The 26215-nt window shown below is 40.8% G+C and overlaps 1 protein-coding gene across 17 annotated transcripts in view; it reads right to left on the reverse strand.

The window, feature by feature from the left end:
* Window positions 1–26215, reverse strand: part of LOC138757315 (mesoderm induction early response protein 3-like) — a 152277-nt gene that overhangs the window by 68962 nt on the left and 57100 nt on the right. Inside the window, exons 1-5 of one of the 17 annotated variants that reach the window (XM_069924432.1) lie at window positions 18646–18723; window positions 15337–15361; window positions 14689–14845; window positions 7513–7563; window positions 5156–5301 (exon numbers count right to left, since the gene is read on the reverse strand). In XM_069924432.1, coding sequence (XP_069780533.1) covers window positions 5156–5254 — 99 coding nt within the window. In that variant the 5' untranslated portion in view covers window positions 5255–5301; window positions 7513–7563; window positions 14689–14845; window positions 15337–15361; window positions 18646–18723. The other 16 variants (XM_069924431.1, XM_069924436.1, XM_069924435.1 and 13 more) reach the window with 16 other exon arrangements.

Here is a 26215-nt window from a genome sequence, read left to right on the forward strand (position 1 = left end):
TTTGGTTGTATTTCAGTGTAGAGAATATTTAAGCTGCAATGCAAAATAATGAAGAATTTTCATAAAATTTGGGGGAAAAAACCAGATTTCACAGTATTTATAAAAACTATGTTGAATTGGATGCAAAGAAAAAAATTCAGACACTGCCCTGATTTGTACACAAGCTTCCATGTTTAAGAACGCTACTTAACATGGGTATAACAGAAAACATTATACAAGCTCATATGCATTATCAAAATGTAATACTAGATACTTAATGAGTAACTCATAATATTAGTTCCTGTAATGTAGTTGGCTGAAGGGGGGGGGCTCTTTTCTTTTTTTTTTCTATATATAAAAAATAACATTCATGTTTATGGTTGATTGTTGTATACGTCATATATTATTTGTTTTTTGAATGAATAAATAAAGTTTAAAAAAAATATTAGTTCCTGTCAACATACTAAAAATATACATAAATAAAATTATGGAGAAGTGGTTCTTCTAACTTTGTACTAACTAATCTTGAGTATTTTTCTCTCCTTTTGAGGACACTTTTGGCATCTTTTGCACAGTAGTACAACTGAAAAAGATTAATGAGTAAAGGCATAAATAAAAACCCTCATGATTTTAATTGATACAGCATGAGTCAGTATTCTTACCTGTTCTGGCAATTAAAAAAATATACTGTATATTTTGCCATACAAGTCAAGTCGTGAAACTCAAAAAAAATCTCTCAAAAGAGGGTCGACTTATACGTTGGATATACTTTTGAGACCTTGAATTCAGCTCAAAATTCAATCAGCGCTGATCGGCGTACAAGTCGACCCTTATAAAAGGATTAAAAAAACATGACAACAACAGATTTTCATTGAGATTTTTATTGAAAACAACAATACATTTATAACTCTTCAAAATCTCTCTTGTTATTGTCGCCTGAAGAAAAAATGGCAGTTAGCTCATCAAGTCATCATATGGGTCACAGTCTGTATCTGATGAGGCGGTTTCAGGTTCATCATCAGCGTCCCACAATAAATCATCTTCCGTGCCATCAATTGCACAAGAGGATACTGCAGTTTTTAAATGATCTTAATCAGTCTCTACTTTAACTTTGTCCCATGCCTTGAGCAGTTATACAGCATATCAAGTAATGCAGAACGTATTGCCCTGTCTTTTGTAAACTACTTTACTGCACTCGACATCCATGGATTCCATTCCTTGCGCACACGGTCTTTGAATGGCTTGTTCAAGCAGACATCGAGAGGTTGCAATAGAGGTAACAAACCACCCGGGATAATTGCCATGCAAGTATTATGTAGTTCTAATCTAATTTTAGTGTTCTCAGTTAAGTGGCTACGAAACATATCCCAGACCAGCAAACTCCGTTCTTTGCGTGAGCCACCTGGCTGCCTGTTCCACACATTGTCTATCCATAGTTTCATTCCATTTTCATCCATCCATCCTTTTTCATGAAAATGTACAAAAATACCTGCAGGAATTTCATTTTCGGTTTAATTTTGTGTTTGAAGATTACCATGGATTTAACTTTGTCCTGTCAGCCATGCACAATACACAATGGTAAACCTGGTCCTTTCAAGGCCTGTACTTCTGGTTTGCAGTTTTAACACCTTTCAATTCCACTGTCCTATTGCCTATACTGTCAAAATTCATGGGGGTTTTGTCCATGTTTCCAGTATTTCCCGATGCAAACTGGTGTTTCTGCTGGTTCCGTATAATAAACTGGTGAAAAGTTACAACTTTATGATCAAGATCTTTTGGTGGTTTATGTGCAATTTGTTTTTTTGGTGTAAAACCAGATTTTCCCTGCTTCCTTGCACCAGCCTACTGTAGCTCAAAATCATCACTGAGGTCTGGGTGAGACTTGGTCCACTGCAGTGCAAATGTTCTTATTTTATTTAGGGTGTCTATGTAGCAATCTTGCCTCTGTTCACGTACCCATTCTGCAATGTGATTTTTCAACTCTGGCCATCGAGTGATTCCTTTTCTCAAAGAACATTGCCTTTTTGGTATGTTTCTTAACGTCTTCTTTCTTCCTACCAACTTCTCATGCACATCGAATTTTCTTGCAGCAGTGCAGTTGTTGGTTTTCTGGTCATTTATTTCAACTTAAAGCTCACTTCGTATTTTCATCACATGCTGCATTGTGTCAATGGACCCTCCGTGATAATAACCATCTCCAGCCAATGCCCAGCAGATCAATCCACGCGATCTATGGCGATTGACATATACGCTGGTCAACAGCCCATCTCAGGCATCGCAAGCTTTTGGGGGGATCAACTTGTATGCTGGTCAATGGGCACCTCAGGTAGCCAGAAAATTAAGGCCGACATGTGCCAGATATACTGTAAAACCCTTAAAATGAGGCTGAAAAAGGGGGTGGGGGAGTCAACTCATATGGTACATACTTATAGTGGGATGCAGATGTTACTGGCAAGGTCATCACTACCCCCAGTCCTTTTGCAGAAGGTATCTTAATATCATTGAGTTAGGAACAACCAAATTTAGACCCAGCGCCAAAGGAATAGTAAAGCATTTTAAGGTCAAATAGCACAGAACCAAAAGGAGAACCTGCTGGAAGAAACATTGTGATGTGTTTCCCTTGTGATTTTTGCTGAAACAGGTCAAGAGTTTGAGAGATGTTGATGAAGCAGCCAAAGTAACAGCAATGTATTTTTAATCGATTATACAAACTGAAGACATGGTCCACTGCCCGTGATTAAAGAAGATGAGGCAAGAATGGAATCAATGCTTAAATTAGTAGACAGTAAGTCAATCAAGCAAACTGCTTGGTCCTGGATGGCATTGATATTTTTGTGCTGCATTCACGCAGACATTCCCAAATTGTGCCTTGTAGATGGAAAGACTTTGGGGAGTTAGGATGCAAGCCATTTCAACTCTAGGGTTTGGAGAATGGGTAGGCAATTATTGCCTGGGAAATTTAGTTATAGATCATCAGTTTGTTCCTGAATTTTTTCCTTTTTAATTTTGGAGATACAGCATGGTAACATGCCCTTCCAGTCTATGAGCCTATGCCACCCAAATACACCACTAAGTTTAAAAACCCAGTAGATTTTTGGAGGGTTGAAGGAAATCAGAGCACTTGGACGAAAACCAAACATCTTGCTACATGCAGGAATGAACTCATTTCATTAGCGATCAACTGCAAATAGAATTGAATCTAATATAATCATCAGTAAAGAGCCCAGTTTCTGACTCATGAAGGATCGTCTTCGACAGGGCAGCTAGGTTATTGCACTGAGAAATTAATGCAGTGATATTTTGGAAGAAAAACATACAGGCATCATTTTCTGCGCAAGGTATAACTAACAAATGGCCTATTTTCCCTTTTGAAGCCGATCGACTTATATTCGTATCTTTGATGTTACTCTCAGTCAAGCGGAGTGGCATGGTTAGTGCAGCAACTGGAGCAACACTGTTACAGTGTCAATGATCAGGGCTAGGGTTCAAATCCCATGCTATTTTTAAACGAGTGTACGTTCTCCCCATGTTTGCGAGGGTTTTCCCGGGGGCTCCGGTTTCCTCCCACTGTACCAGGGGTTGGACAATTAGGTGTAATTGGGTATCACAGGCTCGTTCGTGGGCCAAAATGGCCTGTTACTGTACGGTGTCTATATTTACAATACTGCTTTCACTTCACCTCATCTGCTCCTTAGACCACGTTTGGATCATGGCTACAATGAGATCTGCAGCTGGGTACTTCTGGGAAACCCAAATGAACATTGACGAGAAGAATATTGGGAAGCATATGGAAAAGACTTCAAATACTTTGTTGATGATTGGATTTATGCTACATTTTTGTGACAGGATGTATCTGAACAATTTTACACCATGGAAGTTGTAACTATATTGAAATGCTGAACACATATTCAGTACAACAGCTGGGATGTCACTTCATACTTCAGCCTTTGCTGCAGTATCCAGGGATCTGTGATTTCTTGCTATCATGTAAAGTCAATCAAATTGGTTGAAAACTGACAATTATGCAGCCGTTTCCTCAGGAGAAAGCTCAACGGGCTCCTCCACTCAGCACTTCTCATTGAAGATGGCTACAAATGCTTCATCCTTAATTTTCATACCTGTCCTGGGTCTCACTATGAGAGAGGCTTTTGAAGCGTCTTATTCTTGTACTTCAAGAAATTTTATTTAATCCATTTTTTTTAAAAATGGGATTCAGTGCAACAAATGTATTTAGGACATAAAATCTATAGAAAGTTTTAAGTGTAGTTATTGCCACACCTGAATGACAGTGTTTCACTTTCAACTGCACATACCACATAAAAAAAAGTTCTTCCCTTTTTATAAAATATAAATGTGCCCCCCCCCCCCATTCATTATCCTCGTAACTTTACATTGCCCGAAAGTTAAAATGCTTAGTCTGAACCTCTCAACCAAAAGCTCTCACTTTCTGCAAATACATTGGAAAGATTCAGCTTAGGATGACTGGGTCCGACTTTTAAAAAAAAATTTCCATTAAGAGAGCTCATACAGACATCCACCAACTTACATGGATCATGTTCTCACTCTCTAATAGAAAGATTAAAAGAAAAAGTTACATAACAAGTTTGGTTATGATTAAAATATTTTATCCCACAGCATTACTAGTAATTATAACTACAGAGTGAAGGAAATTAGCAATTCTTACCTAATCAGGCCAATAAAACTCCAGACACAGCCCTACCATTACCAGCCCTAACAAGCATTCAGTTCAAAAGGGGATCAGGGGCAGAAAATGAATGCTGGCCTTGCTAGCCATGTTCATGACCCATAAGCGAGATTTTTTTTAAATTTATTGATGTCTCTAATGTACATAGATACAAAACATCAGGGAAAGACATCCTCCTTTGTATGGATAGATATTCTGTACAGAATATGTTGACTTAGCTTTTCTTCTAACATGTAACAAAATTCTTAGCCATAATTAAGGATACAATGCACAGAACAAGGCAAATTACTTAGGAAATCTATATTCAAAACCTTCCTCCATTTGTTCTCCCACACACTAATAATTCATGATCACTGGAGACATTTCTTCATTATAAATCTTCAAATTATTTAGAAAAGATATAAAGACTATTGATCAATTTTGTAACAATAAAGAGTACCAAGTTAATTTACTTATAAAAAAATTAGATACCCTTTCCAAATCTTCAATTTCAGATGTGAAATTCTTCCCTCCCTCTAACATTTCCTCTTCTTCAAGTGTTCGCTCATCATCGTAATCAAGCGCTAGCATTTCTGCAGTCGGGTCAAAATCATGATCTTCAGAAGACAATGAGCCAACTATAAAATAAAACAATGAAGTGTATACTAAATCTGTGATATATGCTCGAGAAAATCAATCACTTCAAAAACAAGTTGCATATACTGCTATCAGTCAGAACATTAAAAGCAGCCCATCTTAAAGATAGTGAAATTTGGGTATAGCACATGAAAGAATACCAACTAGATTAAGTTTCAAAACCATTCCAGTCACTGTTGAAAGCACAACGGACTAAACGGCTTCTGATCGTGTATTTTGCATGACTCTGATATCCCTTCCTTTTACATAGGAATAGAGCATGGTACTAAGCAGCTAAAAATCACTTGTTTCTGGTAGATCAATGTCATTTTCATAGTTCTTTGAGACTTCATCAGTTAATATCAAAAATAAAGTATTGGAGTCTAATTCATAGCTTTGAGTTCCATCAGAAACACTAAATGAAAGACACAGATCAAACACTTTCATAAAATAAAAGCTGAACAAATGCTATTTTGGAATGAATAGTGAATAGAAGAGTAAGTAAATTGAAACAAAAATAGAGGGTTATGGGTGAAAGATAAGAATTAGATAGGTCATCACATCATTGTGGGCCGAAGGGCTGCACTGCACTGTAATGTTCTACTTTCTAGGTTCACAACACAATATATTAAAGTAGTTAAATATTAAACTAGTTTTCAATCAATAATTCCTTAAGGAGAACTTAACACTTCCGAACACTCTTCAGTTTTCACCAGAAGGTGCAATTCTACATTTAATCATACAGTTCCTGCAGATGAGTTCCCAAAATCATTAAAAGGTAGAAAAACAACAATTAGATTGGACTCTCATCTTCAAAACAACCCCATTACAAAAATTCTCAAAAAATGCCCCTTTGTCAAAATGAATATTCCATTTTCAATTGATAATCAAGTTGGAGACAGACGTATAAAGAAGATTGAGGATTGTTTTGAGAATGGGAAATTTAGAACGTCTGAACGAATGAATGATAAATCGAATGTACCTAATAACACTGTTTTGTTATTATCAGGTTAAACTTATTGTCTTGTTTGACATTACCCAGTCAAAATTGCTGATTTATAATAGAAATGAAAATATATTTATTTCTGTAATGCATAATTTATTTCAAAGGAAAGCCCCTAAAATTAGGGTGCATAAATCGTGATCAAGATGGAAAGTAGATTCAAATACACAAATAAATGAGAAAGGATGATGAAATTATGTAGGAATAATATGACTAAAATTCTAAATGTAAGATATAGGTTAGTCCAATATAATTTTTTTTTGTGTTTATTATATTTGACTCCACAAAATTTAAATAGATTAAATTCAGATATTTCAGATTTATGTTTTAGGTGTGGATGTGAGATTTAACTTTTTTTTTTGCGTTCTATTTGGCAATGCCCTAAAGTTAGAAATTTTTGGTTAGAGGTGGGTAACTTTTTGGAAAGAATTATGGGGACAAATTCCTACAGGATCTGATTTTATTGGGCAATATTGAATTTGTGTGAATGGCTTTAGCAGTTTCTAGGAAATGTATAGCAATATCACGGAAGTCAGCTATAGATTTAGGTATGAAAGGTAGCAAGCAAATCTTCATAGTTGTATTCCATTAGAGAAGATTACCTATCGTCTGCAAAATAAGTATCATCTAGTCTGGAAAATATGACACCCTTATTTACAAAATGTGGGTGTGAATGTTTAAAGCTCTCTGAAGGCCCCACTTCTTGGTAATTTATGTTATAAATGTTTATCCTCTTGGTATTCTCCATTTCCTTTTTTTAATTTTTATAAGGGTTTTGGTTGGGGGAGGAGGTGGAGGGGTTGGGTAGAGGGGGTTTTCTCTAATTTTATATCACATGCAACTTTTTTAAATATAAATTTCAAACTTTATGTAATCTAATTCATATTGTGGTTTAAAATTAATAAATAAAATATTTTTTTAAAAAAGCATCAGGAAAGATAAGTTCTTGTTTAAATTTATGCATTGGCATATTAGCTGTAGACAATGAAGTGAAATGATCATTGTAGGAGTTTGCAGTGTAAGACGGGGGCTTTGAGGCTTTGGCTTGAGAGGCTCTGAGATGGTGGTGCAGGAGTTAAGGTAAGGACAACCCTATTGAGTATCAAAAGGATCCGGCAAGAAAGCAGGTCAGATTTTTTCTCACTAATTCAAAGACAGTGGGAATTATTTTGCGGGAGGGGGAAGAGGGGAGGGAAGGAGGACAACCTACCAGGAACAAGTGATGGCTGTCAGGTCTCTGGCACAGAATTTGGCTCTATAGCTAAGAAAGGAAGGGAGAACAGGTGAGCTGTAGTGAGAGGGATTTCAATAAGTTAGGATCAGATTAGAAGTGACTGAGAATCCTGGATGGTGCATTTCCTCCCAGGTGCCTCAGAATGAGATATTTCAAATCGTGCTCATGGCATTCTCAAGAGGTAGGTTGAGCAGCCAGAGATCATGGTCAATGCATGGACCAATGATATGGCTAGGAAGGATGATGAGGTCATACAAAGAGAGTTCTGGGAGTTGGGTGCAAAGGTGAAGGACAGGATCTCCAGGGTTGTGATCTCAGGAATGCTGCCTATGCCATGCGCTTGTGAGATGGGAAATAGCAAGATAATGCAACTTAACATGTGGATAAAGAAATGGTGCAGGAGGGAGGACTTCAGATTTCTGGATCATTGGGCTCTCTTCCAGGGAAGATGAGATGGTTTGCATCGGATCTGGAGGGGGACTAATAAAGTTTTCTAAATCAATATATCGAGGTACCAACCAGGCAGGGTGCAATACTGGATCTCCTATTCGAGAACAAGTTAGGACAGGTACCAAGTAGATTTTACATTTTAGTTTTAGACATACAGCATGGTAGCAGACCATTTCATCCCACGAGTCTGTGTTGCCCAATTTACACCCAATTAGCCTACATCATTTCAAACGATGGAAGGAAACCTGACCCTCCGGGGAAAACCCACGCAAACATTAGGGGAACGTACAAGCTCCTTACAGACAATGTGGGATTCAAACCCTGGTCCCAATCACTGGCGCTGTAAAGGCTATGCTAACAGTGCCATTTAGATCCAGTCATCATATTGCCATTAGTTTAAATTTCCTTATGGATAAGGATTGGTCTGGTCCTTGGGTTGAGATTCTAAATTGGAGAAAGACCAATTTTGAGAAACTAAAGAATCTAGAAAGTGTGGTTTGGGATAGGTTGTTTTCTATCAAGAATGTGCTTGGTAAGTGGAAGGCCTTCAAATGTGAAATTTTGAGAGTACAGATTTTGTAATTTCCGGTCAGGATTAAAACAAAAGTTAACAGGCATAAGGAACCTTGGTTTTTGAGCGATATTGGGGATCTGATTAAGAAGAAATGTGGTAAAGCAGGTAGAGGCAACAAGGTACTTTCAAGTGAAAATCAGGAGGGCTTACAGACATGACATTGCTCTGGAAGAGAAGGTGAAGGAAAATCCCAAGGGCTTTGACAGGTATATTAAGAGTAAAAGTTCAAAATTTTTCCTCTTAAAAATCAGTGTGTGCAACTGTGTATAGAGCCAGGAGAGAGGGGGAGATCTTGTTTTTTTTTTGCATGTTTTTACTCATGAAGCTGACAAAGTCTAGGGAAGTGAGGCAAAGAAGCAGTGAGGTGAAAATATGTACAGATTAAAGAGGAGGAGGTGGTTGCCATCTTAAAGCGAATAAGGGTGGATAAATCCCCAGCCTGACAAGGTGTGCAGAAGTTGCAGGGGCCCTGGCAGAGACATAGAAAATAGGTGTAGTAGGCCATTTGGCCCTTCAACCCTACACCGCCATTCATTATGATCATGGCTGATCAGTACCCGGTTCCTGCCTTCTCCCCATACCCCCTAATCCCCTTGGTCACAAGGGCCAAATCAATATGTCCTTAGCCACAGGTGAAGTGACAGAGGATTGGACGGTAGCTTGTATTGTTTAAAAAAGGCTCCAAATATTCCCCAGGAAATAGAGGCCTGTGTGTCTGACTTCAGTAGAGATAAGTGATTGGAAGGTGTTCCAAGAGATCAGATACTCCATACAAGTATTTTGATCGTTGGGGCCAGATTATGGATAGTTAATGTGACATTCTGCATGGCAAATCGCGTTGAACCAATCTTGTAGAGATTTAAGGTGGTTACCAGGAACATTGATGAAGGAAAGGCTGTGGATGTAGTTTACATGGACTTGAGTAAGGTCTTTGACAAGGGACTTTAGTCAGGAAGGTTCAGTTGCTCAGTATTCATGGTGAGGTAGTAAACTGGATTCAACATTGGCTTTATGGGTGAAGCTCGAGAGTGATAATGGATGATTGCCTCTCAGACTGGAATACTATGATTTTGTGGTGTGCCTTAGGAATCAGTACTAGCTCTATTGTTGGTCATCTATATTAATGATCTGGCTGATAATGTGGAAATTTGAATTGGCAAGTTTGCATATGCCAAAGATTGGAGGTGTAGTGGAATGTGAGGAAGGCTTTCAAAGCTTGCAGAGCTATCTGGTCCAGGTGGAAAAATGGGCTGCAGAATGGCGGATGGAATTTAATGCAGATAAATGTAAAATGTTGCATTTGGAAGGACAAACGAAGGTAGGACACACATGCTAAATGGTAGGGTGATGAGCAGAGGGATTTTGGAATACAGATATGTAATTCTCTGAAAGTGGCATCACAGATAGATAGGGTCATAGAGTGCTTATGGTACATTGGCCTGTATAAATCAATGTATTGATTATAAGTATAGAGAGTGTTATGATGTATAAGACAGTAGTGAGATCAAATCTGGAGTGCTGTATGTAGTTTTGGTCACCTAACTTCAGGAATTGTATCAATAAGCCAGAGTGCAGAGAAGGATGTTGCTGGGACTTGAACTTGAGTTAAAGGAAAAGGTTAAATCGATGGACATTTTTGCCTGAAGTGAAGAATGAGGGGAGATTTTATAGATGTATACAAAATTATGAGAAGTATTGATAGAGTAAATACATGTAGGCTTTTCCCACTGAGGGTAGGTGAAATACAAGCTAAAAGACACATCAAAGCGGAAAGAAGAAAGCTTAAGGGGAAAATTAAGGAGTAGTGGAAGTGTAGAATGAGCTACCAGCTGAAGTGGTGAATGTGGGCTCAATTTTAACATTTAAGAAAATAATTGGAGAGGTACATGGAAGGGAGGAGTATGGATAGACGTGAACAGGATGCAGTTCAGTGGGATCAGGCAAAATAACTTGGCACAGACGAGAAGGGCCTGTTTCTGTGTTGTAGTGTTCTACAATTCTAAAGCATGAAAGGAGAAGAAGAAAATGAAGATCTGAAAATAATTTTAACAATGAAGTGGATGCATTTTAGGAAATTTTGAGATGGAATGGTATTCGGGCAACCTACAAATAGATGGAAATTCTAACAGCTGAAAACTCCCATTTAAAACTGCATGAGGGAATATATTATAGTTTCTATGAAGCCGACCAAAACATCCCAAACAAAAAAAAATAGTTTGCAAACCTATTCCTGCTCCACAAGGATCCACGTCCGATTATTGAACTGAGCTGTAAAAGATCTCAATTATGGATAGAAATGGATTCCCTGAACACTTTGATTAACAATCAAAAGTAGTTTCCATCATAAATGAAACTGTTCCATTTTCATAATTGCATCTTTAGTTTGCAGGAGTACTTTTAACTTAATATGTCAAATTTGAAATTGTATCCAAATTTTTGACATACTTGTCAAAAGGATTGAGAAATTTGGAAAACTTGTGTTAGCACTAACATCCTACTGTATTAAAATGATTCAGCACAAGGGCAGAGGTAGCGATCTAGTGATGTTATATAACAGGACATTTTACAAGATGAACACCTTTTAATTTTCTTTCCCTCACGATTATCCCAAATGTGTGCATATGAGCAGCTTAAACCCACCATTGAAAACATAGCCACAAAACTGCAAAATAAATGTTTGGCAGGAATGCCCAAACATTCACCAATGTCCCATGACTTTTCTGTGACAGAAACACAATCCAAATTTAGGAAACCAAAAAAAAAAAATCAGGATCTTCAGGCACAATGTGTGCTTGTCCACTCATTTCTTCCCAGTAATCACCCCCTTGGTACCCATCCTTTGACACAAGAAATGCTACAGTTGCACACATTCTCCTCCCTTGCCACCATTTGGGCCTCAAACAGTCCTCAAAAACAAAGCAACTCCTCACTTGTGACTCTGCAGGAGTCATCTTCTGTATCTGGTGCACCTCTGTATCAGAGAGACTGGACACAGATTGAGAGATCATTTTGAAGAGCACCTTTGCACTGTCTGCTGCAATAATGGGGGACCTCCCAGTGGACAGCCACAAAAATTTTGTGGCACATGTTCATGACAATAAAAAATGATTCCAATTTTAATTCCACACCCCATTCCCATACTGACATTTCTATTAATGGCTTCATGCACTGCTAAACAAGCTACCAAGAAAATTGAGGAACAACACCTAATATTTTGTTGAGGCACCATCCAACCAGAGAACATTAACAATAACTTCTCCAGTTTCTGTTATACCCCTCACCAAAGTTTCCCTCTTTCCCTAATGCTTTGTCTCCTTTCCTCCAGATCTCCCTTCCCTCTCCAGAGGGCTATCCTTCCCCAACACTACTCAGTTTTTTTTCCCATCAATATCCCTTTATGACATTTTAACTGTTAACATGAGCTCCTGCCCCTGCCCCTCTCTTCCCCCAACTCTTTATTCAGGAACCTACCTGCTTTTTGCTCATAAATTCATGGAAGGGCTCAGGCCCGAAACATTAGTTACCCTTTACTTCCTATAGATGCTGTTGAGTTTCTCTGGCATTTTTATGTATTGAACAACAAACCAGTGCCTGCAGATGTTCCTGTTTAACAGCATGTGAATGGAAATGTGTTTACCAAAGTATTTTATTCAAAACGAAACAATTTAAACACAAATTTAAACAGGCATATCTATTTAAATAACCTTGAATTTCTTGAGGAAATATCAAAAGATAACAAGAATTAAAAAAAGTATGCATGACTCTAAGCCCAAAGCTTAGAGACACAGAAGACTACAGCTGTTGGTATTCGAAACAAAAAAAGGTGTTGGAGGAAGTCAGCGGGTCAGGCAGTGGAGGCAACAGCCAAGACCCTGTATTAGAACTGAGTGAAAGGGGCAGGGTCACAGCTATGCAAACAAGCTACCCTAAACTGGAGGAACACCACCTAATATTTTTTTGAGGCACCATCCAACCAGAGAACATTATGGCAGGGGTGGCTAATATGTCAAAATACAGAGCAACAAGGAGATCTCGTGAGAGCTGGCCTTGGTGGCTGCCACGTTGTATTTGCCATTGTATCATTGAGAGCGAATATTAGGACAAGGAAGAAAGATGAGTGTACCAATTAGGTGTGTTCCTTGTACATCCGGGGCATTGGCGGTGCTAAGCGGTTGGGGGGGGAACCTTCCTTGTATTGAGAGTGAACGTTAGGATGAGGAAGGAGGACGAGTGTACCAATTAGGTGTGTTCCTTGTATGTTCAGGGTGTTAGCAGTGCTGAGCCGGTTTGGGGTGGGGAGCCTTCAGGTGGCCATGCCTGCCATTCCCTCGAAACACTCCTGGATAGGGGATATAGACAATATCATGATGTGAGGGGTAGGAGTGAGACAAATGTTGCCAAATGACAGGAACATCTACTCTGTCCTGATACATGATCTCTATAAAAATATCGACCACCCCTTTCCCTCCACAGATGTTGCGTGACCCATAATAGGTTTACAATATGCATAAAAGAAAAAATACCCCACAAAGCTGGAGAAATTCAGCAGGTCCTTTATATAGCAACTGTAAAAATACATAACAGACTTTTCAGGCTAGAGCCCTTTATCAAGATATGGGAAATTTTGCATAAACCTGTATTTCCATTTAATTCAGAGATGCAGTACAAATAACTGGCCCTTTCAGTACACTAGCCATGCCACCCAAATATACCAATTATACATTTATACAGTATATGCATAACATTTCAAATTCCTTGCATACTCATTAATTATTAGCTTATTTCAAACCAGAGATGTGGGCATTGCTTCACTGTTTACTGACTTCTGCTGGCATATGAGCATCTCACAAAATGCGATGTTACGATTTAATTTTAATAAACTATGCAGTTTGCATTAAATCATTATTCTATAGATGTCCAGAGATTTTAAATATTACTAAAGGGGTGGCATGAGATGACTTTGGCAGACAAGCTTGATGAGAATCCCAAGTGATTCTGCCAGGGCAGAATACAGCGCCCAGGTTCAAATATGGTGCTGTCTCTAAGGAATTTGTTTGTTCTTCTGTGTGGATTTTCCCCAGGTGCTCTGGTTTCCTTCCCACTCTCCAAAACTTGCAGGGTTGTAGGTTAATTTCGGTGAAATTTGGTAGCACAGGTTTAAATGGCCAGAATTTGCTTCTACCATACAATATACAAATACAATTTAAAAAGATCCAAGTTGAGCTGGCCAAATGGATGCAGAATATGCTCGAAAGAGGGTGGTAGTGGATGGTTTCTCAGATTGCAACCCTATAACAATGGGATAGATGTTATTAAGTTGGAGAGGGTGTTGCCAGGACTCTTGGGCCTGAGTTATTGGGAGAAGTTAAGCAGTTTGAGTTTATTTCTTTGAGCGTACAAAGATGAACTGTGATCTCACAGGGTACAAAATCATGAGAGGAATAGGTAGGATGAATGTAGAGTCTTTTTGCCCAAAGTAGGGGGGGGAAACAAAATCTGTTACCAGAGGATGTGGAAGATTTAATAGGAAACTGAAGGGCAATTTTTTTTTCTTACAGATGATGCTGAGTGTGTGGAACAGGTGCTGCAGGAGACAGTTGAAGCAGGTATTATTACAATATTTAAGAAATATTTAGATGAATACATAAATAGGATAGGTTTAGAGGGATATGGACTAAACGCAATCAGGTGGGATTATGTGGTTGGGGTTTTTTGATTGGACAGGTACACAAATAGTTAATGTTTAGATGGTTATAGGCCGAATGCAGGCAAATGGGCCAAGCTTGGTTGACATGGTCATGTTGGGCCGAAGGGACTGTTTCCATGCGGCAGAACTGATTCTTATTTTGATGCATAACTCAACAAAAAAAGTGGAAAAATCCTATCCAACACCATGTTATGTTCAGTTCATGCAACAAAAATATCCATATTCACTCAATTGGGTATGTGGTAACTGAAAATGCCTGCAGATGCAAACATTTTGGATTCCAAAACTAGAAAAATATGGCCTAACCAAAGCAAAGAAACAACTAGTGCACAAATTTCAAGTGTAAGATCAGGCACAAGGAAGTGGAATTAATAATTAAAATAAATGATCTCATAATAAACCTAACAAGAGCATCACTTGCCTCAACTTCTTGTGAATTAACTTAGCATCTCTTCTGGTTCCTCTCATTCGTTGAATAGTATCTTAAATTTTTCAGATTTGTGAGAGACAATCATCAGTATTTATGCTGATTAAATGCCACAGCCAAGAAATTTAATGAAAAAATTAAGTTTCTTTGCCTGAAAGAAAGGTTGCCATTGTTATACTGTAATTTCAGATTTTAAATATTAATAATTGTATTCCATTTCTTAGCCCAATATGTTGATCTAAGTATGTTAGATTTTTAAGACCATTTAGACATGAACTGAAATTAAAGTAACAGAAAGCCTAAAAATATAGATAAAAAAGATACAAACTTTCCAGATCTCATCATACGATGATAAAAATTAGATTAACAAAGGTTGAATAAATTTGATGAAATCTCACATTTTCACTAGTTGTTGCAATGGACTTGAGAGATAAGAATTACCACCCAAAAACCACCATACTAAAAAAGTGCATTTAAATGATTATAGTCCAGATATAACAAATAACCAAACTTCAGATTTCATGCTTACTTCAACTACAGGGTGGAGCCAATATATTGCATGTTATTTCCTTCCAATTAAAAATAATCCCTTTAAAAACAAGACAGAGGATGCATCCAAAGGGGAAGTAGATCAGCACATACCTGGACTTGAACTTCCATAGGAAGCCTGAAAGAAAAGGTTTTGAAATGCATCAATTAACAAAAGATTCACATCTCATACATAAAATACATCAAACACTGAGCATCAGAATCAAGATTTAGTCTTGGGGATATGGGCAAAGGAGATACCAGTTTGCAAACGTCACACAAACATGCCAGAGAAATTTGGCAGATCATACAGCATCCATAGGAAGCAAAGGGTAATTGATTTTTCTGGCCTGGACCCCTCATCAGGTAAGGCCCAGGCCTGAAGCTTTCGTTATCCTTTGTTTTCTATGGATGCTGCATGACCTGCTGAATTTTTCCAGCATGTCTGTGTACTACACTAGTTTAAATTATTTTTGCTGAAGTTTCTACTCAAATTTACTTGTACATCTTGACATTTTTTTTCCATAACCATGCAATCTGGTAGTGTATCATCTAGTAAATAGTTGTGCAAAAATGTTTACTGTAAATATTAATGGTGAAAGATTTCCAGTTTTGTTAAATCTGCAAAAAACTATTAAAGACAAAAAATGATTTAAATAACTAAAAAGAACCATTTCCAATTTTCATTGGTGTAATTAAAAAAGGTCTCTTCGAAAGCCAGCAAACAGGTACATAATCATGGAAATTTGCCTGAAAAATAAACTCAAACCACAACAATGGTCAATTTTGCATGTGGAGCAAATTTACGGTATTTCTCTATTAAAACTGTTTCCTCTAGAAAAATTGTTTCATATAAATCACCGTCATTTTTTAAATTCTGATTTTATTCCTTTCTCAACTGTTCTTAAAGAAGGTAAGGGTGGCATGGTTAGTGTAATGGTTAGCACAATGCCAAATACCCTGATTCAAATCCAGCGCTTTGTAAGGAGTTTATGCGTTCTCCCTGCGTCTGCGTGGGTTTTCCCTGGGTGCTTTCTTTCCACCCTCACATGCAGTGTTATAGGCCAATTTTGAATGGAATTGGTCAGCACAGGTTTAAATGGCTGGAATTGGCTTCTACCATGCTTATTACATTTAAGCAAGATCATGGAAAATCAATTTCCATATTGAATTCTTCAATCTTTGAAATGGTTTGGCAGATTTGGTGATTACACAAAATGTTACAGCTTGGCAGATAACTTCAACCATATTTTCTCCTGCATAATTTGTTGATTGAAGTTCAGTATGTCCTGTTATTTCTTCTCCCCTGACAAAATACACCCTGTCCTCCAGCAGAAGCAAGGAATTTCAAGTTAAAAATCTCTGCCTACTTTGGTTTTAAAGTACCTTCCTCATTAGCTCTTCTTTATGCTGCCTCATCTTTGAGAAAGGATACACAACCTCTCAATGCTCTCACTCTAACTGAAATGTGTTTCCATAGCAAAATACTGCAGGTGCTGCAAGTCTGAAAGAAAAAACATGAAGTGCTGGAACTATTGAACAGAAGTAACATTCTCTGGAGAGAGAAACAAAACTAACATTTCAGCTCAATGATCCGGCTTAAGAATTAATCATATCAAACGTGTTTTTTCTCTCTCAAAAGACGCTAACCAATCTGCTATTTCCAGCATTTTCTGTTATTAATTTTAGCACATTTTGGATTTTAAAAATGCCCTGGTCTATTGTTAATATTTTTCCTTATCAGTACCTCTGTTCCATGAGAGGTCATGTGCATGAAAGATTAAGTTTTCTCCCCAGTTTTTTTTGACAAGAGTTTTCAGGCATTTTCTTATCTCTGTTAAAGATAGAAAATTTTTCTTTTATCTCTCTGGTTAGAACTCTATCTGGCTACTTTATCTATCCCCAATTCAAAATTCCTCATCTCACTTCCACTTCTGGTTGTTGCCAATACAGGTTGCTGGTTTTGGCTCTTTTCCTCTTCAATTCTTTTCTTGTACCTTACCTTCCATTTTATTTTTCTACAATTTATCAGTTTTTATGGTTATTTTTTTCTATATTCCCTTAACAATGCCTGGTTATCTCATTTGTTGGAATTCTAACACCTGTTCCTTCACTTCCTCCATCACCTTAAAGGACTTCCAAGTTCAGTCGAGATTCATTTGTAACTCTTTAAATTTGGCTACTGCAATTGGTACTCACTGCACAGAAGAAACCAAGCACAGACGAGGCAACCCATTTGCAGAGAACCTGGATTCTATCTGCAATGATCATCTCAAGTTTCTATTTGCATGTCCTTTTTACTGTCCTTACCATTCCCACTGACCTGTCTGTTCTTGGACCAAATACAAATTGGAACAACTTCATGTATCCTGCTTGGGTTGAGATGAAAATGGACTATTTCAATTTCAGGTAATCCACAGCCCCCAGTGTTTTACTTCCACACAGACTTGCTCATCTGCCAAGGTTTCTTCCCCCTTTGTTCATCTTTCCTTTCCCTCCACCATTCACAAACACCCTCCACCCCCTGGCAATTTCTTCTCTTAATCCTTGTGCAAGGTCTTGACTGAAATCACATTTCATTGCTTAATCCATTGATTTTTTTTTTCCATGCATTAAAACTCTTGCCTTTCCTCAAATCTCCTCATTTACTGCCCAATGCAATTCTTTCGGTGCCACCCTTTGCTCCACTGACCCACATCCCACCCTGTCCCTTCCCTTTTCTGATCTATGGACTTCCCTGACAGGCTCTCCTGTTCTTTTCTCCCCCACCCCCGGGTTTTCTTTACACTTTCCCCTTACTCTTCCTCTAATGGTCTTTTTCTCCACCGGTCCCCCCATGTTCTTCACGGATTTGATTTCCTCTCCCACTCCTTTCGTCTTGTTTGCACTTCTCACTTTCCCCCTCCGTCCCCCCGCCCCGCCCGTTTGTTTTCTCCTCAACCCATCTGCATCAGCAGCCCGGTTCTTTCCCCCGTCCCTCTGGCCAGGTTGTATCTTTTTCGCTGTCTAAAAGTTATTCGGCCTGAACCCCAGGCAGCGGAGAGAGCCTCCTCTCTCCCAGTCAATCGCCCAAGGAGCTGCGAAACAGCGTCTCGCCAGCCCTCCAGGTTTCTTCCTTCACAACTCCGCCTCCTCGACGCCAGCCGTAGACACAGGGAACTGCGTTGGGTGGAGAAGCTCGGCGGCCTGTAGCGACGCCCGGCTCCGACATCCCCACCCCGTCTCTGCCCAGAGCCGGGCCGCCGGCGATCCCCCCCCCACCCCCCCAAACTCCCTCCATCGATCGGACCACGGCCCAGCCCCGGCAGTGGCCGCGTCGAAGTTTGCGTCCCTTTGAAGTGCGAGCGACGAGGAGTGCCGGCGCCGGGGCTCCTCCGCTGGCTTGCAGCCCCGGTCCGGACCCTTGGTCCGCCGTCTCCTTACCTCCGCCATGTTGTTACCTCTCCCGGAGAGCGAGCTGGCCAGCCCGAGACCCGGATGGAGGCAGACGGAGCTTTGCAACATTTGTTGCAATTGGTGGAGCTGCAGGGGGGGGGGTTGGGGGGGGGGGGAAGAAAATGCCATTTCAACTTTACCGCTCTCCCGTCCCGACACCAGCATCTCTCCTCCACTCTCCTGCGCCACCCCCCCCCCCGTTCCTCTGAACATTTATTCTTGGGGGGGTTTGTGTGTGTGTGAACGGACTGGGGAAAGCGTTTCGAGAAACGAAAACCAAACCGAGAGTTCTCTTGTCCCCTGTCCCTGAGCAAAGTGAGAGCACGAAGTTGCGCCTTCTGATACTGATCATGTATTTTTGTGTTGGCGTTCATTTGACAATTAACTTGTCGGCTAATTGCACTTGAGCCCCTGACTCGTAATGAATTCTGTTTCTCATAATTCCAACGATGGAAGTTCAGATTTTTGAAAATGACATAATTTTATTCGTATTTTCTTGAAATACTGAGATGAACAATAAATATAACTGCATTGCGACAGCATACAGTCAACAGAAAGCTAATGGATGAATTCTGAAAAGGGGGGAAAAAAGTAAATGTACGTGATTCTTTGGGAGAAACGGCGCAGATTGAGATGGTGCTCCTAGAAGCACAGGGAATCGATCGGGCGGAGCCCCGTCTGAAGCCTTGGTTGAGCCACACTTCCACATTTTGCGGCGGTAACTTAGAAATTGGGAAAGGGAGATTTACTCCAGTCGTTTCAGGGATGTAAATAAACAGCAGAGGTTGGGCATGGCTACCTTGGAGAGCAATTTAAAAAGACAATCTGAATGAGGTTTTCAAATTTAAAAGGGGTTCTGGCAGATCCGCTGAAGGTAAAGCGTTCCCATTGGCAGAGGAGTCAAGAGCCGTGGGACAAAGAATGAAGAGGAAAGACCAAATCATCAAGTGTGACAAAAATACTTACACAGAGAATACTGGTTGTGTGGCAGGTCGTAATGGAGGCAAATGCAGTTCAAGGTTTAATTTGAGTTTATTGTCATATACTATGATTTTTTTTTACTGCCACCAAAACAGGGAAGATGAGAAAAGAAATAAATGAACACGAATTCAAGACAGAAAAAGAAATGATAACTATCAAAGGACAGATGTTTTAGTGGTCTTGGGGAAGTTTCTGGTTAGGGTTAGATGATTGGGAGGATCAAGGACTGATTGCTGCTCGATAAGACCTGTCTTTGGACCTGGAGTTACTGGAGTTGTGCAGCTTCTGCCTGAAGGGAACAGAAAGAAGAGATCATAACCAGAGTGCTGAGGGTCTCTATAATGTTGCCACCTGTGAGAAACAGAAGTACCTTCACAGAATTTGCTCGAGACAAAAATTAAGAACAAAGAACATTTATTATACAACAATGCAAACTTGGGTGCTTCCCCTTACCCTGGGAATACACACACATACTGGGGCTCACCCAACTTTTATACAGTTCATTTCAGTGGAGAGGTACCCTCCCCCCCCCCCTAACATTCTTCATTCTTCTGCCTCCTGGCATTGGGCAATCCTGTCTGCCTACGTGCTCCTGTGAACTTGGAGGACCAGGGGGTATCCTGTGTCCCATCATGTCATTGTCCTTATTCACCTGCCTTTGTCCTTATTCACCTCAGGGCTTACTAACTCTATGCAGAACTTGCTAATTCTGTCTCTAAGGCTTACTAATTACATATGCAGAACTTGCTGACTCTGTCTAAATAGAAGACCCTTATCTTATTCAGACTAATTTTACTTCCTACATTCTATTATCTACCCTTATCCTATTCATACTGGCTTTATTCATTACACATATGTCCATACTTGCTTTCTTCATCTTTCATATTTTCATATTAGTTTTACTCATCTCTCACAATCCTCACTTTTCTTTTAGCTACACTTCGTGAATTATCAACTGGAATGTATTACTTGTAAACTTGGTCTTTTTCCCAGCGAGTCAGTAAACGAATTGCAGTCTCAGCATCATCAGACAGAATTTGGGAAACATACATCCTTTGGGTTATAGTGATCTGACGAGGGGTCCGTTGAATTAAATACTGCACACAAGTCTTTAGGCAGGGGAGCACCATAATGGCCAGAATAGCGAGTCCAGCTGCTAAAAGGGCTGTGGGTATCAGACTCCAGTTACCAATAAAAAGTCTAGTCCATCCCACACCAGACCACGGTTGCCGAGTCTGAACCTGGGCATGGGAAGATATTCGAACTCGTGAAGAAGTGTCTTTAACCGCCTGACTGTTGTGAGCATTGTCATTAACCGGTCTTTCACAAACGCTGCCTTCAGCAGCCAACGAGTAATCGAGAGCCAGGCGGTTTTGTTGAACTATGCCTCGTATGTCGTTGTTCTTCAGTCCATAAATTCAGGGCCATCACTGTCTGTTCGGTGATGATCTCCAAGGCTGCCTGGAGTCTGATTAAACAATTTAAATGCCAAGCAGCTGTAGTGTTCTGGAGCAGCTTACGTCGTCATTTACAACTGGAACTCCCCTTACAGTGGTGGTTCTTAACATTCCGAATGTCTGTGTGACCCAAAGGATGATTTACAGGAGACCATGTTGGGGAGGGGTGTTTCTTGTCACTTAACCTGTGAGTTGCAACTTGTCTGCGAACATTAGCATAAGTATCACTGAACCTGTGAGTTGCAGCCTGTCTGTGAACATTAGCATATGTATTCACTCTATCTCTGCTACATGTACAATCCTCAGTCTTCTGCAATTTCCTTCTAATGTCTGGGGCTGAATTTGTAACGAAGCCCGTTAATACCAATTGTTCACCCACTGGGGATTCTATATCCAGACTAACTTTACTTCCTACATTCTATTATCTACCCTTATCCTATTCATACTGGCTTTATTCATTACACATATAGCCATACTAGCTTTCTTCATCACTCATATTTTCATATTAGCTTTACTCATCTCTCACACCACCCCTCCGTAGTGAGCTAGGATTCACTAGAAGTGTGCTGTACTAATGACTGGTCCCACCTCCTGGCTCCTCTCCTGGGGGCCCATATCTTTTTCTTTCTTTGGCTTGGCTTCGCGGACGAAGATTTATGGAGGGGGTAAAAAGTCCACGTCAGCTGCAGGCTCGTTTGTGGCTGACAAGTCCGATGCGGGACAGGCAGACACGATTGCAGCGGTTGCAAGGGAAAATTGGTTGGTTGGGGTTGGGTGTTGGGTTTTTCCTCCTTTGCCTTTTGTCAGTGAGGTGGGCTCTGCGGTCTTCTTCAAAGGAGGTTGCTGCCCGCCAAACTGTGAGGCGCCAAGATGCACGGTTTGAGGCGTTATCAGCCCACTGGCGGTGGTCAATGTGGCAGGCACCAAGAGATTTCTTTAGGCAGTCCTTGTACCTTTTCTTTGGTGCACCTCTGTCACGGTGGCCAGTGGAGAGCTCGCCATATAATACGATCTTGGGAAGGCGATGGTCCTCCATTCTGGAGACGTGACCCATCCAGCGCAGCTGGATCTTCAGCAGCGTGGACTCGATGCTGTCAACCTCTGCCATCTCGAGTACTTCGACGTTAGGGGTGTAAGCGCTCCAATGGATGTTGAGGATGGAGCGGAGACAACACTGGTGGAAGCGTTCTAGGAGCCGTAGGTGGTGCCGGTAGAGGACCCATGATTCGGAGCCGAACAGGAGTGTGGGTATGACAACGGCTCTGTATACGCTTATCTTTGTGAGGTTTTTCAGTTGGTTGTTTTTCCAGACTCTTTTGTGTAGTCTTCCAAAGGCGCTATTTGCCTTGGCAAGTCTGTTGTCTATCTCATTGTCGATCCTTGCATCTGATGAAATGGTGCAGCCGAGATAGGTAAACTGGTTGACCGTTTTGAGTTTTGTGTGCCCGATGGAGATGTGGGGGGGCTGGTAGTCATGGTGGGGAGCTGGCTGATGGAGGACCTCAGTTTTCTTCAGGCTGACTTCCAGGCCAAACATTTTGGCAGTTTCCGCAAAGCAGGACGTCAAGCGCTGAAGAGCTGGCTCTGAATGGGCAACTAAAGCGGCATCATCTGCAAAGAGTAGTTCACGGACAAGTTTCTCTTGTGTCTTGGTGTGAGCTTGCAGGCGCCTCAGATTGAAGAGACTGCCATCCGTGCGGTACCGGATGTAAACAGCGTCTTCATTGTTGGGGTCTTTCATGGCTTGGTTCAGCATCATGCTGAAGAAGATTGAAAAGAGGGTTGGTGCGAGAACACAGCCTTGCTTCACGCCATTGTTAATGGAGAAGGGTTCAGAGAGCTCATTGCTGTATCTGACCCGACCTTGTTGGTTTTCGTGCAGTTGGATAATCATGTTGAGGAACTTTGGGGGACATCCGATGCGCTCTAGTATTTGCCAAAGCCCTTTCCTGCTCACGGTGTCGAAGGCTTTGGTGAGGTCAACAAAGGTGATGTAGAGTCCTTTGTTTTGTTCTCTGCACTTTTCTTGGAGCTGTCTGAGGGCAAAGACCATGTCAGTGGTTCCTCTGTTTGCGCGAAAGCCGCACTGTGATTCTGGGAGAATATTCTCGGCGACACTAGGTATTATTCTATTTAGTAGAATCCTAGCGAAGATTTTGCCTGCAATGGAGAGCAACGTGATTCCCCTGTAGTTTGAGCAGTCTGATTTCATATATAACCCTGGTTTCCCACCTAAACCCAGAACCTCTCTGAAGCCTGTACATGAACCCTATCTGTGTTGTAAGCTAATAAATGCATTTGCTCTCCCTCCAGTCGAGTGTGAGCTTTTGCCTACGCTACAATTTTAATAGCTTACAAACAAGGATGGAGGCGTTACTCAAGCCCAGTATGCTGTTAATAGACCCCCAGTCCCCTGACACGCTGAGGAGTTCACATATTGGATAGACTGCTTCCAGTCCTACCTGAACCTGACCAGGGAAATCTTTCATACAGACGAGTTCCAGAGGTCGGCACTTATCTCAAGGGTAGGGATGAAGGCGTACGCAATCGTCCAAGACAGCCCGACGTACGAGGCCACCGTCGAGGTGCTGAAGTCCCACTACATGAAGGCCCCAAATAAGGTCCTAGCGAGTGTTGGAATCTGGGGGTTAAAATATTATGAAAGAAATGATTAATTAATAAGTTTATATGTACTGCATGGTTCAGGGAAAAAGAGGAATATGATTAAGTGGCAATCACAGCATGGAGCAAAGTTGGTCGAGCAAAATGGTCTGCTCCCAAATACAGGGAGAGGAAATGCAGAAAACGATTTTGGAGGAATGCTCAAACTGAAGGAGGTGGTGAGTAGCACAGGAGACACAGGCCAGACCAGAACAAAGAATGGCCTGCAAGAAACAAAGGGAATGGAAAACCAGTCTAGGAGGAAGATTAAGGCAGGAGGAAGTGTTAAAGAGAACAGCAGAAATTGGCCAGACAGGAACAGAATGGTGATTAGAAATATCTGGGGATGAATTAATTTCTGATCCAATCAACAGGATAGTCTGGCCTGGAGGATTAAGATGGGAGCGCTACACCCCAGATATCTGCAAAACAGGAGATGACTTGTGATAACCCTTATGAAAAAAGATCTAGCAAAGGAAGACAACTTTTGTTCTGTATGATAATGAAATCTAGCAAAGGAAGCCAACTTTTGTTCTGTATGATAAGGTTGATCTATATAAACTGAGCCAACTGGACAATAGGGGTCAGTCTTGGGGAGTAGCTCACTGTGCAGGTGACCTATGAACTAACGACTGACCCAGAGCTCTGTTAAGTTTTATTCTTGTGCTGTGTAATAAATTGACTGTTGAACCGAATACCTTCTCCTATCACTTCATTCAAAGAACACGTTGGACTCAGACCACACATAGACTAAATTAAGAGTAAGGTAAAGCCAGAGTCCGACAATTTGGTGACCCCGACGTGATGAAGATGGAGAAGTGACGGAAGAAAAAGATACGAAACACCGGTCGATTGTGGTGTGGTGATAACAACAAGTGGCCATTCAACAAAAGGAGGTAAGCAGACGCCTGTTTAAACGAAGTTCTGCTATTGGCAACGATAAAATTGTGTGTTGTCAGTACTCTGCAAAAGTCCTAGTTAAAGCCAAAGAATAAAGCTTCAGGGGTTAGAGTCCCCTGCAAGAAACGGGGGTTAGAGTCCCCCGTAAGGAACTGGGGTTAGAGTCCCCTGTAAGAAGTGGGGGTTAGAGTCCCCTGCAAGAAAAGGGGGTTAGAGTCCCCCTAGTAGAACGGGGTTAGAGTCCCCTGTAGAAAAAGGGGGTTAGAGTCCCCCTAGTAGAACAGGGTTAGAGTCCCCTCGTAGCGATCTCGAGATATAGGTTTAGACACTTGGCCAATTAGAATAAGGTGTATTGTCATAGTGATTTGTTTCTATAGTGTATAATAAGTATTTGGTTAAGAATAGTGTATCATAATAGTGTACAATAAGTATTTGATTAAGGATCGTGTACCATAGTAGTGTATAATAAGTATCTGTATAAGGTGTATTGTGTTATAGTTATTTGTTTCTATAGTGTATAATAAGTATCTGTTTAAGAATCATGTAGTGTATCATAATAGTTTAGAATAAGTATTTGTTTAAGGATTGTGTTCAGTGTGCCGCTGGTGTTTATAATAACGTGGGAAGGGTCGAAGTAGATTGCAGGGTGGCAAAATCCTACCAGGGGAGAGACCCAGTGAAGTACGAAGTCTAAAGGGTTAAAAATCGGAACATAAGATGGAAGGAGTAATTAGGGATGTAGGGCAAGAGTTCGGGGAAGACAGATGGGTTCCCGCATCTGTAAACCAACAGTGGGAAAAAACAAGGAATCAATTACTGGGAGGATTACTGAAGGGAGAGGAGGTACAGGCTATGGCACGGTTCGAACAGATATGGAAAGAGCTGCAGAGTCAGGGGAAGGTACCGCGAGGGTTTGAAAAAATCCGGCTGGTAATGTACTTAGGAGAAGCCGAGAGGGAAGCGGCAAAGGAGGTACGGGAACATGAGGCAAAGGGACAAGGATCTATATGGAATAGAAGGCTTAAACAGCAGAAAGAAGTGAAGGAACAGAGAAGGGCAGATTTACACAATATGACATTGGCTTGCATGGCTGTGGGAGCGAACCTTCAACATGATATTAAAAAGGGACCCCCTATCATAAAGGAGAAAACGGGGGAGGTTAAGCCGTCAGCCCTGCTATATCCAAAGTTACCAGAGACATTGCCACCACCTTATCCTATTCCCCAGATGCCAACGATGCAGATAAGTGAGGGAATAGTGAATGTCACTGAGTTAACAGGTCCAGAACTACATGAGGCGAAGGAGAGACTTAAGAGAGTTGCGCAAGAGAGAGTGGAGGAAACAAAGGAATGGGTGCACGAAATACAGAACGATATATGTGCAGTAAGGGAAAATAATAGGTGCTTGGGAAAAACAGATGAGAGAGAGCTGGGACAAGAAGAGGAGAATAGGAAGGGAAATGACCCAGCGAGTGTCAGATGGGAGCGGGAGAGAGAGCAGAACGAGGAAAATGAAATAGCTAGTGTGAGTGTTGAGAGTGAAGAGGAGGAACAGCCAGT

The sequence above is a fragment of the Narcine bancroftii genome, chromosome 3 (genome assembly GCF_036971445.1).
Source record: "Narcine bancroftii isolate sNarBan1 chromosome 3, sNarBan1.hap1, whole genome shotgun sequence".
NCBI classification, from domain to species: domain Eukaryota; kingdom Metazoa; phylum Chordata; class Chondrichthyes; order Torpediniformes; family Narcinidae; genus Narcine; species Narcine bancroftii.